This window comes from Eschrichtius robustus, chromosome 19 (genome assembly GCF_028021215.1).
Source record: "Eschrichtius robustus isolate mEscRob2 chromosome 19, mEscRob2.pri, whole genome shotgun sequence".
In the NCBI taxonomy this organism is placed as follows: domain Eukaryota; kingdom Metazoa; phylum Chordata; class Mammalia; order Artiodactyla; family Eschrichtiidae; genus Eschrichtius; species Eschrichtius robustus.
In genome coordinates this window covers 34,946,094-34,960,873 of record NC_090842.1, presented here as the reverse complement: position 1 = coordinate 34,960,873, position 14,780 = coordinate 34,946,094, and the positions used below count along the sequence as shown (strand labels likewise).

General features: G+C 51.3%; 1 protein-coding gene across 1 annotated transcript in view; it reads right to left on the bottom strand.

The window, feature by feature from the left end:
* The window catches only part of ZNF423 (zinc finger protein 423), a 329,943-nt gene that overhangs the window by 220,553 nt on the left and 94,610 nt on the right, over nucleotides 1-14,780 (bottom strand). The window contains exon 3 of the mRNA XM_068527822.1: nucleotides 2,096-2,296. Within this exon, the coding sequence (XP_068383923.1) occupies nucleotides 2,096-2,296 (201 nt within the window). The remainder of the gene's footprint in view (nucleotides 1-2,095; nucleotides 2,297-14,780) is intronic.

Sequence of the window (14,780 nt, the reverse complement as noted above, 5' to 3'; positions counted from 1 at the left end):
GTGGTAATGAATTTCTTGGGGATGCTATTAGACGAGGTCGTTTCCTGTACTCTTTCAAGGAATCTCTGACTCCCATCCAATGCTCCGGGGCTTGGGGATATTGCTGGTTCCCACGTACCAGTGGAGGTTGCTAGTGGGGTCCTGTCAGGAAGCAGGCAGGGGAATCGGTGGATACCAGCAGCATCAATAAAGATGGCTTGAGACCCTGCAAATGGGGCTGCCATGATTTCAGCAAAGTCTGAGGCTGTGGAGTGAAGAGACAACCACTGGGAAGAGAGTCCCACCCAGGACTGAAGAACAATTAGCTACCATTTATAATTTCCAATACAGACCCCCACTTACAGCCCTAAAGTCTCACATTTTCCCTTCTCCACCTAGAAATACCACCATTCTCAAAAGTGTGGTAAGAGACATGAGAATCTCCTTGATTCTGAAAAACTGGAGGAAGGAACAGCCTAAGTAGTGCCAGGGGTAGGACCTCACTCCAAGAGCTGCAGAGACTCTACAAAGCATCACTTAGCAGTGGTCCTGAGGGGCCCTGCTTTAACAACTAGATGAGAACAGTGTGTCTTTTCACATAGAATATAAAGAGAATAGCTTTTAATTAGAAGATCAATTAGCTGATTGTTTTTAAAGTAAGTGACAATATTTCACTCTTTTGTACTTAAGATTTCACCTCAGTTCCTGGCTAAATCAAGAGCTACACTAGCATCTATTGTCTTCTCAAGTCCAAGAATGAGAGTCCACAGCCCAGGGACCTGAGGAGGTCCTGGCTCTGTCACCAAATTGCTATGTGACCTTGGTTAAGCAGTCACCTTTCTCTCTCACCACCTCAGTATTTCCCCCCAGCAAATAAGAGGACTGGAAAAGCCAACCCTATAAGTCCCTTCTAATTCTGATTCTAAGCTTATAAGTTGGCCATTGCCTCTGCCAATGATTGAAATATCACAAATTCCAAATGACTGCAGTTTGGTTTGCTGAGCGCCAAAAAGTTCAAAACTTGGAGTCCTGCCAGGTCTATTGTTTTTGATATCTATTCCCTCTAGAGGGCGAGAATGAAGACTTGGTCTACCCAGGGCTGTGCGGGTACAGATGTCACTAGAGGAAAAGTCATAGCAAAGTTCCACAAACACTTGGCTTTCAGTCTTCCAAGATGGCATGAAAGGCAGGGGAAGCAAGACTTTGAGTCCCAACCTATCTCCTACCAGCAAATTCCCCCCGCAAAACAGGTGTTGGGTCCTCCTTAGAATACTGGTCTGAGATTTTAGGTCCTCTTCCCACAAACCGGCATCCAAAGGGTTTCATCAACAATCACAATAGAAGGAGATGTCTCAGGATAGCTGTTTAAGGCACACACATGCTCTGGACTCCCTGCTCAGAGCCTGGAAACACGTCAACCCCTATCCCTATTGCATGGCTGCCATACTCCCGGGAATATGCATGCCCCCATTCCCCTACCCCACACACCGCACGTATCCCAGACACACAGACACACTCAACTCGTGAAGTCTTAAATCGCTCCTATATACTGTGGCCTTGCCCACCTTCTCTGAGGCAGCTGGTAAACAGAACACAGGGCTATAGTCAAACTGCTATAGTCAGAAACTGCTCCCAGCCACCCTTTTCCTACCCAGAGAAGCAGAATGCCAAGTGCGGAGTCCCTTTCTGTAGGGGTACTTCTTGGCCTTTGAAATTCTCCCCATCCCATCACAAGCCCTGCCTCGGAGCTCACTCCTTCATGCAGCTTTCCACACTTAAGCTGCTTAACTTTGCACTAATAACCTCTTAATTGCTGGGTTTCCAAAAGGCCTTCCAGAAATCCGGGGTGCAGACCCACCCACTTATGGCCCATATACTATGGAATGCAGTTTGGGGGAGCAAGGACAGGGCACCTCCGCCTAACTCCTGCCTGCTGGAAAGCTGTTGCTTTCATTTTTAATTTTATTTAAAAGGGTACCCAAGACACCACAATAAAATGACATTAACTGTAAAATTACATTATTAATTCTTTAATCTCACTTGAGGCTTCAAGCTGTTGCTATGTCCAATTATCCGTATAACCACCTGTCAGAATCCCGGTGCTATTTAGCATTACCTCCAGGACAGCGGTGGGCCCGGTGGTCCGTCAGGTCTGCCAGAGACTCGAAGTCCTGCTGACAGTGATCGCAGGTGTAAATGGACTCATCCTCCATGTCTTCATCGTCCTCATTTCTCTCCTCTTGACTTGTCACGCTGTTCCTGTCTTCCAGCACACGGCTGGTTTTTCGATCACACTCTGGCTCTCCTTCTAGGCCTCCTGCCAACAGGAAGAATACAGTCCATGTCAGCTGACAGGGTCTTGGGAAAGGATTTTAAAAAGAATCACCCTGCATTTATGAAGATACATTTAATTACTCTACCTCCCAGGGTCCATTCTTCTTGACACCTCTCAGTATATTAAAATATGGGGTTTTTTTGTAGCACGTGGTGCCATAATTCTCAGCTAGATTATTTAATTCTTGGTGCAAATCTTCTAGAGGGATTTCCTGTCATCTTCCCTCTGTGCATGGATGCTGGGGGTCATGACCCATCAGGGAGGTGAAAATACCTTAGCATTTTGTCTCCTAAAAAACACAGTTCTCGCACACATTTCTCTAGAGTTTGCATCAACTGTTCCTAATGCACCTGAACTTTTAGTTTCCCCCAAAGCCTTGAAGTTTAGAGCTGGGAGATCTCTTAGCCAGGCTCACCTTCCACATAACATGCCTCCCAATGTGGAGATGTTGGCTCAGTTCTTTGCAAAGATGTCCTGATTCTGGAATCAAGGAAGCACATGTGTTTGCAGGACCACGGATAGTCGAATTGCTGCTTAAAATGCACCTGAGTGCTCACTTGTGCCCCGGTATCAGCCTAGACAGTGAGAACCAGGCTTGGAATCATTTGACCAATTTCTTTAAAATAAAATACCAATTCTGTGCTTAGCACTGTGCAGACCAGTGGTTGAACTGTACAGAAAAGTGAGTTAATGATCATGATAACGATGCTTTGCATTTGCATAGCGTTCTGTGCGTTTTCAAAGCGCAAATACACACACGTAGCCCCATTTCACAGTCTCACACATCCTAGAGCTAAACGGGGTCTCAAGCTATCTTATGGTTCCGCCCCCTGCCTGCAAAGAGGGACAGCTTTGTTATTCCCCTTTCATAGGTAAGGTACCTGGCCTCCAGCCAGAAGGATGCAACATCCCCAGCACCCTACAGATGTTCACCTCGACATCCTGACTCCTGCCTAGCACACTTCCCTGCACAGCTGGGGGAAGTGGAGAACAGCCTCAATCTGAGCGATTAATAGGACCCAACAAAAACTTGTAAACCAAAGTGAAAAAAATGCATGGTAAATATTACATACAAAATATATCAGTAATCCCAATAAATGTCAGTGGATTAAACTTGCCCATTAAAACACAGAGACTCGGACTGGAAAATCAAAGTGCCTGTTGTCTCTTCCCACAGTCTGTCCTGGAAAACAGATCTATCTGTGCAGAAACTAGCACTTATTTAAACTAAAGAGAGAAATCTCTATTATGTGTAAAGATATTGATGCAAACATATACGCATATGCAAAGGTGTGTGTGCGTGTGTGTGTGTGTGTGTGTCGCCCATAACATCACAGTTACAGAAAAAGGCTTCAGCACACAACCTTTAAACCCCCAAGGACTGATCGCCAAAGCAAGAAGAGAAATGAAGCAAAGAATGCATTTCATTCGAGGTCGAAGCCACAGTCCTATAAATATTTCTATTCAGAAATAGATAATGTTATAAGGGCTCTGTTTCTCCCATCTGCACAGAACATGCACCTCCAAGCACCCGACAGCAACAACCTACAAACACAAATCAGCTCATTGGAGAGCCAGCTGCCGCCTTCCGTGGCGGCGAACGAGGCACGACACGCCGCTTGGAACTGCGCAGAGGCAGTAAAAATCAATGTTTCCATTTGTGGCCCATCAAAACATCTCTCTTCTTACCAATTAAGGGATGTACAATTTTTAGGTTCTTTTATCATCAGAACATGCCAACTCCTGGCAATACAGAAATCCCATTAAAAGCAAGGCAGCATATTTATCTCAGGAAATCTGATCTGCTGCTGTGGTGACGGCAAGAAATAGAAAGCAAAGAAATGAGAAATATCGTTTGGAGCCTTCAATATTATAAGTCATCATACAACCATGGTTACACAGGCAAGCGCCTGTCTCTGAAATTCCTAGTTTACAGTCTCTTCCCTTAATAATAATAAAAAAAAAAGTTCTGAAGGGGGGAGAAAGAACCATAATTCCCACTTTATCTACTACACCAACTCTCCAGATAATAAGTTATGCTCAGCACCACGCCTGTGCTACTTTACTTAACACACAGTTTAATAGACATATTTAAATTATCCCCTTGTTGTTGTTGTTTTTTTTGCCATATTTACTTGGCAGCACTTTCCATAATAGCTCATCTAATCCACAACTGGAACCACAAACAGTACAATGCATTTGATCTCTTTAAATCTGGTACATCCTGTTGACTCAGGAGTAGATAAATCAGAATGTCATCTCTTGGGTTTTTATAAGGCAAAAACCCATAAAGTCATCCAAGAGCATAAATCTGTTTTAAGAAACTGTCACCTCCCCTGCCGCTGTCTCCTAATGGGAAGCCAAGGTGGCTGCAAAGAAAGGGGCGGGAGGGGGGAGGGGCGGGCGACGTGGGGACCTCATCGCCTGAGGTCCCAGGGGTCACATGGGCTGAAGTAGTCTTAGGGAGCAGGATGTCCCTGAAGCTCCAGTCCCCGGGGGCCCCTCTGCTGCGTCATCAGAATCAGGACCTCTACAGCAGGAAGCCCTCCATCCGCTCAAGGCTCTACTCTGTAAGGCACTCTCATGCCCCCGAGTCTCTGATCCTTACAATCGGAAAAAAGAGTAAATGGTGTTATTTTTCCATTTACAGATGAGAAAACTGTGGCTCTGAGAGGCCACCCAAAGCCACACAAGGGATTGAACCTACAAGTTCTGATGTGGAGCCACTTGCCCTTCTCCAGGCCGGGGCCTGTTGGAGCCCCAGACTCCCAAGGCTGGGAGGTGGGAGCCCTGAGGACAGAGCCGAGGGCGCCAGTCCCCCCTGGAGCACCCTCTGGATCTCCTCTTTCCCAGGCCCACCCTGAGCAGCTGCTCAGTGAGCCCCTGGGGCCCTAATGAGAGCACCTTGACCCGGCTCTGGCTCATCGGGGGTGACCCTGCTGGCCCACGTCCTGCCCCCAACCAGCCCCCGGGTCCCTCAAGGGTCCTCGCCGAGCAAGCACAGAGGACACAGAGCCCAGCGGCCACCATCAGCCTTGCCTGAGCCCCCATCCCAAGTGCTGCCTCATGTTTCCAAAGTGGTGACCTGCTGGGCCTGAACTACAGTTGACCCCCAGGTCCCTCCAACCACCCAGGCCCACAAAGCAAAGTCAGCAGAGCTCATTTCTTTTCCACCGGGGCTGGGAAGGATGTCCCGAAAACGGACCGCTGGTGCCTTTTCCTCCGGCCCCACCCAAGTTCTCCCGGGGGACACCCAGGGAAGGCCCAAAGTGAACAATTTCGAATAGGGCCCTCTCCCCCCAGGGCCACGAGCGCGGGACAGGAAACAAAATCGGCACCGTAAATCCCAGCCTCTCCATCCATTCACAAAGCTCCCGACCTGCCCGGCCTCACGCTCCAACCGGGACAACTCACAACCTAGTTGTTTTCCAACGTGCACACCCCCATCCCTTTGCCCAGGGGTCCACCAAGAGCAGCTAGCATTTATTGAGCACTAGTTGCATGCCAGGTACCTTCTGAGCCTAGCCAGCCGGGCAGCCCTGAGTTGAGCACCATCACAGCCCCATTTTAGGGGTGAGGAAACCGGGGCTCTGTGAGGTGCCAATGCTTAAGCAAGGCCATAGGGGCAGGTTGCAAACACAGTTGTTCCTGACTCTTAACCACTCTGCTACACGGTCTCCCCACAGCAGAGCTTCAGTGGAAAAGTGAGTTGAGTGTCAAGGAATCTGCCAACCCTCCAAGGCCATCTGCAGGGGCCTGGTTGCAGCCCCCAAAGTCCAGCAAGGGCTCTGCTGACCTCTCTGACTTCCCACTTATTGCCACAGCCCCACAGACCTTTGTTCAATCCCTTGAACATCAAGTTTGTTTAGCCAAGGGCTTCTTCACACTCCAGGTTCTGCCGTAACTGTTCCCCGTGGGCCTGAGCACCAAGGTCACACAGGTCCCCATAGTTTCTTCCCCATAGTTCCCTTCCCTTTGCTGTCAGAGCACTTGGCACAAAGTTCACTTACACTTTTATAGGCTGATTTTTTACTCTCTGCCTTCTGGTGGCAGCCGCATTTGCCCAGCACGGCAGCAACAACACCTCCCATCCCATGTGCTATCCTGGAGGGAGACCTTGCCCTCACCCATCAAGAGGAGGGATCTGAGTCCCCTCCACAATTCCCCTCTGGCCTGGCTGGCCTTGGTGACTCCCTCGAACGCTAGAATGTAACAGAAACTAGAATGCAGCTTCCCCCTTGTCTCCTGGTCTCTTGGGACACGACCCCTGAGAACCCAGCTGCCCTACTATAAGAAGCCCAAGCCACATGGAGAGAGTGTAAGTGCTCCAGTCGACAGCCCCAGCTGAGCTCCCCGCTGCCAGCGTCCACTGCCAGGCACAGGAGTGCAGCATCTCGGACATCCAACCCAGACAAGCCTTCAGAAGGCAGCAGCCCCAACTGGCACGTGACTGCAACTCTACAAGAAATGCTAAGTGAGAGCACCAACTGAGTCCAGTCAGCCCACAGAAGTGTGCAAACTAATAATTGTTGCTTTAGGTCACTGAGTCTGGGGGCGGTTTGCTACACAGCAATAGACAGCTGGAACACGCCCCCGTAAGCTCCACGAGGGCAGGAGCTGTGTTTGGTTTGGCTTGGTACTATCTCCCCAGCCCCTCGTACAGACACACGGTAAGTGCTCAGTAAATGGTGAATGTATGAATTAATTGGTTTCAAAGAAACAAGACTCTGAATATCAACACAGGTAGGGGGAGGGGAAGTGTTAACAGTACTGTTCATTGTGTGATAAGTATTAGGTTGAACCATATGAAGTTGCCATCTTTGTAGGTCAAAAAAGCCAAAAATTGGCAATCTCAAATGGTTCAACCTAACATATGATGGGGCCAGTCTGTCCTGCCACCTTCTTCTTCAAATCAGGAGGAAGAGGGTACACCTACACCGGTTGATCCCACTACACCACACCCACACATGCCATAGTCCCTGAGTCCGTGATATGGGCTTGGGGAACTTTCTATGAGCAAAGAGAGGCAGTAACAAAACACTCAGCCTTTATTGCTTATCATTAGAAAACAGTGAATTTCCCCACCCCAGGCCACCTGCACCCTGAGTGATGCTGACACCACGGGTACCCTTCGACCTTCACATCCTCCCATCCCATCGTCACAGTAAGCCTATGAGGGAGATACAATTGATACCTCCCCTTTGCAGAGGGGGAAACCAAGGCTCAGGACCACACACAAATCACACACACTGGGAACGGCAGAGCGTGGATTCGAACCCAGCTCTTCTGACTACAGATCCTGACTCTTAACCACCACACGGGAGGGCAAAAAGGGAATGCCTGTGAAAGCGCTGAGCAGGGGACAGCTGGCTGAGTCCACTGCCAGAAAAAAGCGAAAGGGGAGAGACCCCGGGGGGCCAGGCTGCCTGCAGGCTGCCAGGTCTGGGAACAGGACATTTCTTACCTTCTCAGCCAGGCTTCTTGAGCTCATGAGTCAGGGCTGTCGGGGCCTCACCGCTCCCCAGGGCCAGAGGCTGACAGAGGCTCAGCCTGAGAACACCCACGAGGGAGGGTCTCTCCCCTCTGGCCCCACTCCCCGGCCAGCACGCGCAAGTCAGAAAGAACCTCAGCGAGAAGGCTGCCTCTTCTCCTTCCTGGAAAGGACTGTGGGGATCACCCCGCCATCAGGGGGCCCTGGGCACCCTGAGAACCAACCAGGGACCACTGGGGGTCCCGCCTCTGGGGCCCCACGGCTGAGTACCTTCCCAACGGAGGCAGAAAGCCAGGAGCAACCCCTACACGCCCAAGAAAGAGAAAACAAGGGCAGAGTATGAGAGGTGTGAGATATCCCAGAGGCTACAATCACACACCTTCATCCACTCTCTCCTTCATTCACCCTACAAATATTGATTGAGCGCCTACTGTGTGCCAGGCATAACACGCATGTATTTGCTACAACATACAGGGTGCTCCCCGGTCTCTTTCATCTTGGTGGCCTCAAAGCCACACAAGGCCTGGCACAGAAAAGATGCTTAATCAACATGGGGCGGATGAATGACTGCCCAGTGAAGAAATGAATGCCCCAAGGGAGGTATAGATGGTAAGTGCCTGCGGCCTGGGCCGGGTTACTCAGGGGACCAGGTTCCAGTCTTAGCTCTAGGTCCCCCCCCCCACCTCGCCCCATGAGTGACCCTGACTATGTCAATTCTCCCGCCTGAGGCCGATTCCCTATGGGTCAACAAGCTTAATCATGATGGACACCGCCCTCTCCTGCCTCACAAGGTGGAGGTGAGGCTCCTGTATGGCTGGCCTTCAATGCGAGAAGAATTGTGCCCACAGCTACACACAGATACGGGTAAGCCAGGAGCCCTGCAGGGTTTCAAGGAGCCCAGAGGAGGCTGGAGCAGGGGCAGGTGGGCAGAGAAGGATGTGGGCAAAAGTGCAAGACAAGGGTGCAGGGGAAGGACAGGGAGAGGTGTGAAGGGCAGGACTGGTGCCAGGTGACAGTAGGAAGCGGGAGAATCAGTCCTGGAGGCCAGCGAGTCCTGGGACGGTCTCCCCATCTTTTCCCGCAATCAGACCTGGATAGGAGACCGTACCATCCACCTCCACAGAAATCAGAACCACCAGACAGTGAATTCTAGGCACGTACAGGGCTTGACGAGAGAACCCAACTGAACAGGGGGCACCGGGAGCACCAGTGTAGAGGAGTTCAGTGGGGCTGATGGAACCAAGCTGTTCCTGCAGAAAGATGGTTATGAAGCAATGACACACACAAGCAGCAGACAGCTGGAGTCATGTTCCAGGGACTGATGGGATGATAGTGAAAGAAACGAAAAGAATCCCAGGCTTTGGAGCCAGCCAGTCTGGGTTCAGATCCACATGCCATCACTTAACAACTGGGAGACCTTGGATAAGTCACTTACCCTCTCTGAGAAAACTTTTAATAAGTTAAATTATTTTAATGAGGTAGTATATACAAAGCCTGATACCTGGCCCACAATGAGCCTGAGAAAACAGTAGCTATGGTTACTGTCTTATTTTGCTATCATCATTCAAACCAACACAGGCTGCATCATGGCTCAGACACAAGGGTGGAGACATCGTACTGCACGAGAGGTTCTGGCAGGAGGCCTCACAGGCTCCTGAGGATGGAGAATGTCAGGGCACATGCCCCCTGAAAGGCACAAAAACGTCCATACAGACAAAAGGATCCACTGCATCAGGAGAGGAAATTCCTGGCCTCAAGTCCGGGCTCCCCCCTCCCTCCCTGTGTGACCTTGAGTAAGTGACAAGCCCACCTCCTCCAGAAAACAGCATGACCCCTGCCAGGGGTCTGTCCCGGGGGCAGACGATGCGGGCGTGTTTACAATTCACGAGCCCACTTGCCCTGTGCTCTCCCCCTGTACGTAGTTGCGGGGGGGCCAGAATTCGCAGTCCAGGCAGGTGTCTACCACTTGCAAAGTGTTTATCCTGGAGCAACATTTTGCTTTAATAGAGAACACGTGCTCCATCCTAACAGCCCGTATGTGTCCTACAAACAGTATCACCAGCAGCACGTTCCCCGAGGGCCAGCGCGGAGGAAGCACTTTCGGAACCTGGGCGTGAGGTCAAACCCCTGGCTGAACCTCACCTTGGCGTTCTGGTCCTGCTTGTAGAGAAGGACACGTCTCCATGAACGCTTTCTCACACACACCTGGCCTGGTGGGATGGAGAAAGAGAGGGACTGGGCCGGGTCTGGGCAAGGAGCCTGCCAACCCCAATTAGAAACTCTGCTTGTGCATCCGCTGCTGGCCCCAAATTCCACGAGGCAGCCACTATTTATCTTCAGGGTTAAAATATTTGCAGTGCAGGCAGCAGGGTAACATTGAACACTCAGCCTAAAGGGTCCCCTTGGCAGCAGAGCTGTAGGCAAATATTTTAACACATAATTTGCTGTCCAAGTTCCACTTAAATAAGGAAGCAACTTCCACATGCTGTCTTGCGGGGTGGGGGGAGCGCCTATTGCTCCCCTGTCAGCGTGGATGGCTCCGTGGATGGAATTTCAAAGCCACGGTCAGCCAGACACTGAACCTGACCTTGGGCTGCATCACACAAGCCTTGCTGGGATGCTCCATCCTGGCCGATGATGCAAGACTGGGTACAGGGCCCCCCTTTCCACAGGCCCGTGGTTAACCAGGAAAACAAGAACCTTCCAGAGGATGTCTCTTTAGTTGTCAGGAATTCTAGAACCCGAGGCCAAAATGGTTAGCAGTGTGACAGCAATCACTTTTCTCAGACCGGATCTTCCAATTCATCTGCAGCCTTCCCCCAGTGACCCATGGCCCAATAAGGGAGATACAACATTAGGCTTATTATACAGAGGGCAAAACTGAGGCTCAGATAGCTCAGGCAGCTCACTCCGTCACTGAGATCATGAGGGGACCAAAGCTCACAACTCCAAGGCCCCCACCATTACACAAATGAGTAGAATGGACTGGAGGAGACTGGGGTGAAGATGTACACCCACCCAAGGGGGTGGTCCCTGCTCAAATCCTCTACATAGTTACCATACAGAAAAGCAAGGCCCAGGACAGACATTAACTGTTTTGTTTTTTTTTTTTAATGAAGGAAATCCATATTTTTACGTGAAATCTCTGGATTTTTAAGTGTTAACTTCAAATTTTAAGAAACATGGCATGAAAAAAAAAAAAAAAGAAACATGGCATGAGTGAAACAATAGGCCTTGGAGGGCTGGATGTAGCCTGGGGCATCTTTACCATGGGGCACACCCAGCAAGAGCCACTGGGCCCCCCCTTGGGTCAGACAGGGAGTTTAGCTGTACAATGATGAAAGTGTCCGTTTTTGGAGATTTAGAACTGGGTTCAGGTTCCCTCCTGTGTGACTTTGGTTGCTTGCACTTCTAAGCCTCAGTTTCCTTGCCTAGAAAATGAGGAAGATATCACTTCCTCACGTTCAGGTTGGAGAAGCTCCCTATGGGAGCTATCATCCCGGTGACCTTGCCCCAGGTCTCTGCCACCCAGGCTGTGGTGGGCAGTAAGCTCCCCCAAAGCTGGAGCCATATCAGACACAAATCTTCCACATCCTTGGTCAGTCAACAATCATTTTTCTGAGCACCTACTATGTGCCAGCCACTGCTCTAAGTGATGTAGATGCCCCCAAGAACAAAGCATAGCTGCTTACCCTGCTGAGGCTGACACTGGCCACAAGCACCTTGCCCTTTATGGGCAAGTACCTGCTGAACGAATGCATGACTCTCCCCTTCCAGGGGATGTTCAGGTGCTGAGCTCAAGCCACAAAGGCAGACAGAGATGGCAGCTTCCCGCACCCCCCCCGCCCCCGCCCCCCAACTATGACGGGTTAAGGAAAGAGAGGAAAAAAAAGACGGTAGATGGGAGGGAGGGAAAGCGGGAGGATTAGAGCAGGAAGGGGAGAAAAAGCAATCACAAACACCCTCACCAAAAAGGAAAAAAATTATATTTTTCTAGCCGGTCCTTAACGGTGTCCCTCCTCCGAGCCTCACAATCTTAATAAAACTGATCTCGCCACATGCAGTAATGAAGCACAGTCGGACAAAGCCACCCTGGAACCATGAAAATTGTACACTGTTACCGCCTCGTGACCTCCTGAGGCTATGACCACTCTGCCCTCTCCTTGCTGTCATGTTTTGTCTCCGACGGCCGCTGGGAAGGAGGAGATGGAGAAGCAGGCCAGACCTAGGCAGGGGAGGGAGGACAGGACGCGGGGCAGCATGGGGAGCTCGATAAATCCAGCTAATTTGTGGCCAGAGCCATGGCCTGGCGCTCCTAATTGCTCCCGGTCCAGGAGCAGAACTCAAGCCGCGGATGCTGGGGTGCAAATCACCCCCAGCAGCCATGGCAGAAAGAGGAGCTCCATGGAGGAGGAAAGGGGAGCCGGGGACAGATGCGCACCCCAAAGACAGGACGGGTGGCCAGGCTGAGCAAGAGTGGCTCAAGGTCAAAGGCAAATACAAGCGGTGCAGTTGGAGCCCAGAGCCCTCAGGCCACACGGAGGTCGCTCGGGGATCCCGGCAGGTCCCGCCCTCTCTGGCCTCAGTGGCTCCATCTGTAAATGAAGGCATGGGCCGTGGAGCAGCAATTTTTAAAGAAGGGCACCTTAGTGACTCTTTGCTGTGCCAGGGGCAGGCCCGAGGGCAGAAAGCCAAGGGTTACCTCCCCACCGAGGAAGCCCACTCTGTCTGCTGTAGACGCTGGGGTCCCACTGAGCAGTGCTTTACAGATGGAGTTCCACTGTGAAAGCAGGAAGTGGGCAAAAGTCCAGCCAGACAACTCCTCCTCACCGTCCAGGGCTCAGCTCAATGAACCTTCGCCCCAACAGGGCCAGCCCCCCACACGCACTCTGGGTGCTCACCGGGCACCCCGCTTTCCTGCTCTTACCACAGCAGTCATGGTTCTCTTTGCAGAACATCCCACCGGCCCCGCGCCAGTGAGCGGGCTCCAGGCAGGCAGGGCCAGCATCAATTTTGCTCATCTGACTCCCCCACCCCACTCGGCCCCCACCATAAGGCCTGGCACACAACAGGTGCTCGATAAATGTATGCGAACCAAGCAGTCTGAAAGGGCCCTTCCCACCCTAGCATTTGAACGTCCAGCCATGGCTCTGCACGTCTCTGGGGAAAGTCGAGACAGTGGGAAAAAAGCCAGCAACAGGCCCCTGGTCCTGCCTGCCGCCCCAGGACTCCAGGAATGGAAAGGACTCCCTGCCCTTGGTCCTGAGGAGCCGCTGCTGTAACCCAGAGGCCAGCTGCCCCCCAGCGATCCTCCAGACCAGGGTCTCCGGTCCAGCCCCGCGAGGGCCTGCAAGGCCAGAAGCCCCACTCCCTGCAGCCACAGCGGAGAGGCTGTGCAGAGCCTTTAGAAATTAGCAGGCTGCCGGGCGTGGAGACAGCCCGCCCGGTGTGCGGCGCGTCCCCGGGAACACTGAAGTGGGGCCTGGAGGAAAGGGAACGTGTCTGAGGGAGCGGCTTCGCCGCGTTGCTGCTGCTGAGGCGGAAGCCAGAGGGCACTGACAGCTTCCCGAAGCCACTCCCCCGGACCCCACGGCCCGCGGGCGGAGGCCCCGCCCCCTGCAAGGACCCTTCACCCCCCTACCGCTTCACCTCCTGCGCTGACTGAGGCCTGCCCGCTTGCTGCTGACTTCCCTCCAGCGCCCAGGAGGGTGCCCAGTCCCGCAAAGGCGCTGTGGGGCATTCCGGAAGTCTCCAGAAACCTGGACCCGTAGGCAGGTGATAGGACAAAGCCAAGGGCCCACACAGCACACTTGAGGGGCCTCGGGGAAAACACAGCCTTCGCTCAGGGGGGAGCCCCCTCCGCGGGGGTGGATTTAAGTGGGGAGTGGGCCGGACCTACACCCGCCAATCAGAGCAAGGCCTGCTTGGAGCCTAGGAGGAGGGCAGACCTGGAAAGGATTAACCACAGATCCAAGGTCAAGTGGGCAGCGCAAAGGAAACTTCCAGGGGCCCGGTGGCCACCTCGGATGGCCAATATCTGCGTGATCTATATGCGCACGCACACCCACGCCCCATCACCACCCCCTGCTCATCCTCAAACCCGTCACTTAACTCGGATTTCAAACTGCTCGCGTTGTTCTTTAATCAACATGAAGCAGAAACCTTTTATTAAATGCTGCTAATTTTTTATTGATCACACTGTGAATCATTTCATTTTCCATTACCACAAATGTCTCCTATCAGAGCTCCACGATTACGCTTCTTTATTCGGTCTCAAGCAACTTGTCACTTTTAATCAGTTTGCCATTTCAGTATTGCTCAAAAATTAGAAAGCGGGATCTCTGTATCATTACTGCTTTTGTTTAAAAAAAAAAAAGTTTCCATATAAGAAGGGTTATTATACTAGGAATAAATATACATGAATCAAATTCAAATGAAATTCCTCCCTGACTCTAACCAATTTTAGCATTAGCTTTTATAATTTTTTTAGGTTTATTTTCACGGAAAGACTGTTCATAATTATTGCTCGTACTCTCCCAAAACACTTATGTTACTAAAGTGTGAAATGTCTTCTAACACAAAGACAGATCTCTGGGAAGTAATTACAGAAATGCATTCAGGGGCAATAATTCTATATTAGCTGTCAGCAGCAGACATCCTCTGAAAGGCACTTGTTATGAAGGAATTATTTGTGTAACCATTGAAGGCATGGCAGGCAAGCCCACACTGAAAGGCTGTGTCGGACCAGAAGCTTGGGCTCCCTCATCAAGGGTCAAATTAAGTTTAAATCATTACCTTGAAGCCAAGCAAACGCGTACCTGACTGTCTATTGTGGAGACGTTTTTGAGATGCACTCAAGCGCGACGTGGTCCTCCCATACCCAGCGTGGTGCAATTACCCTGAGTCTCAAAAGGATTCTGCCAGGAGCTTGTCACAATAGGGAGAGAGGAGGTGGCAGGGTGTCTGTTAAATGCT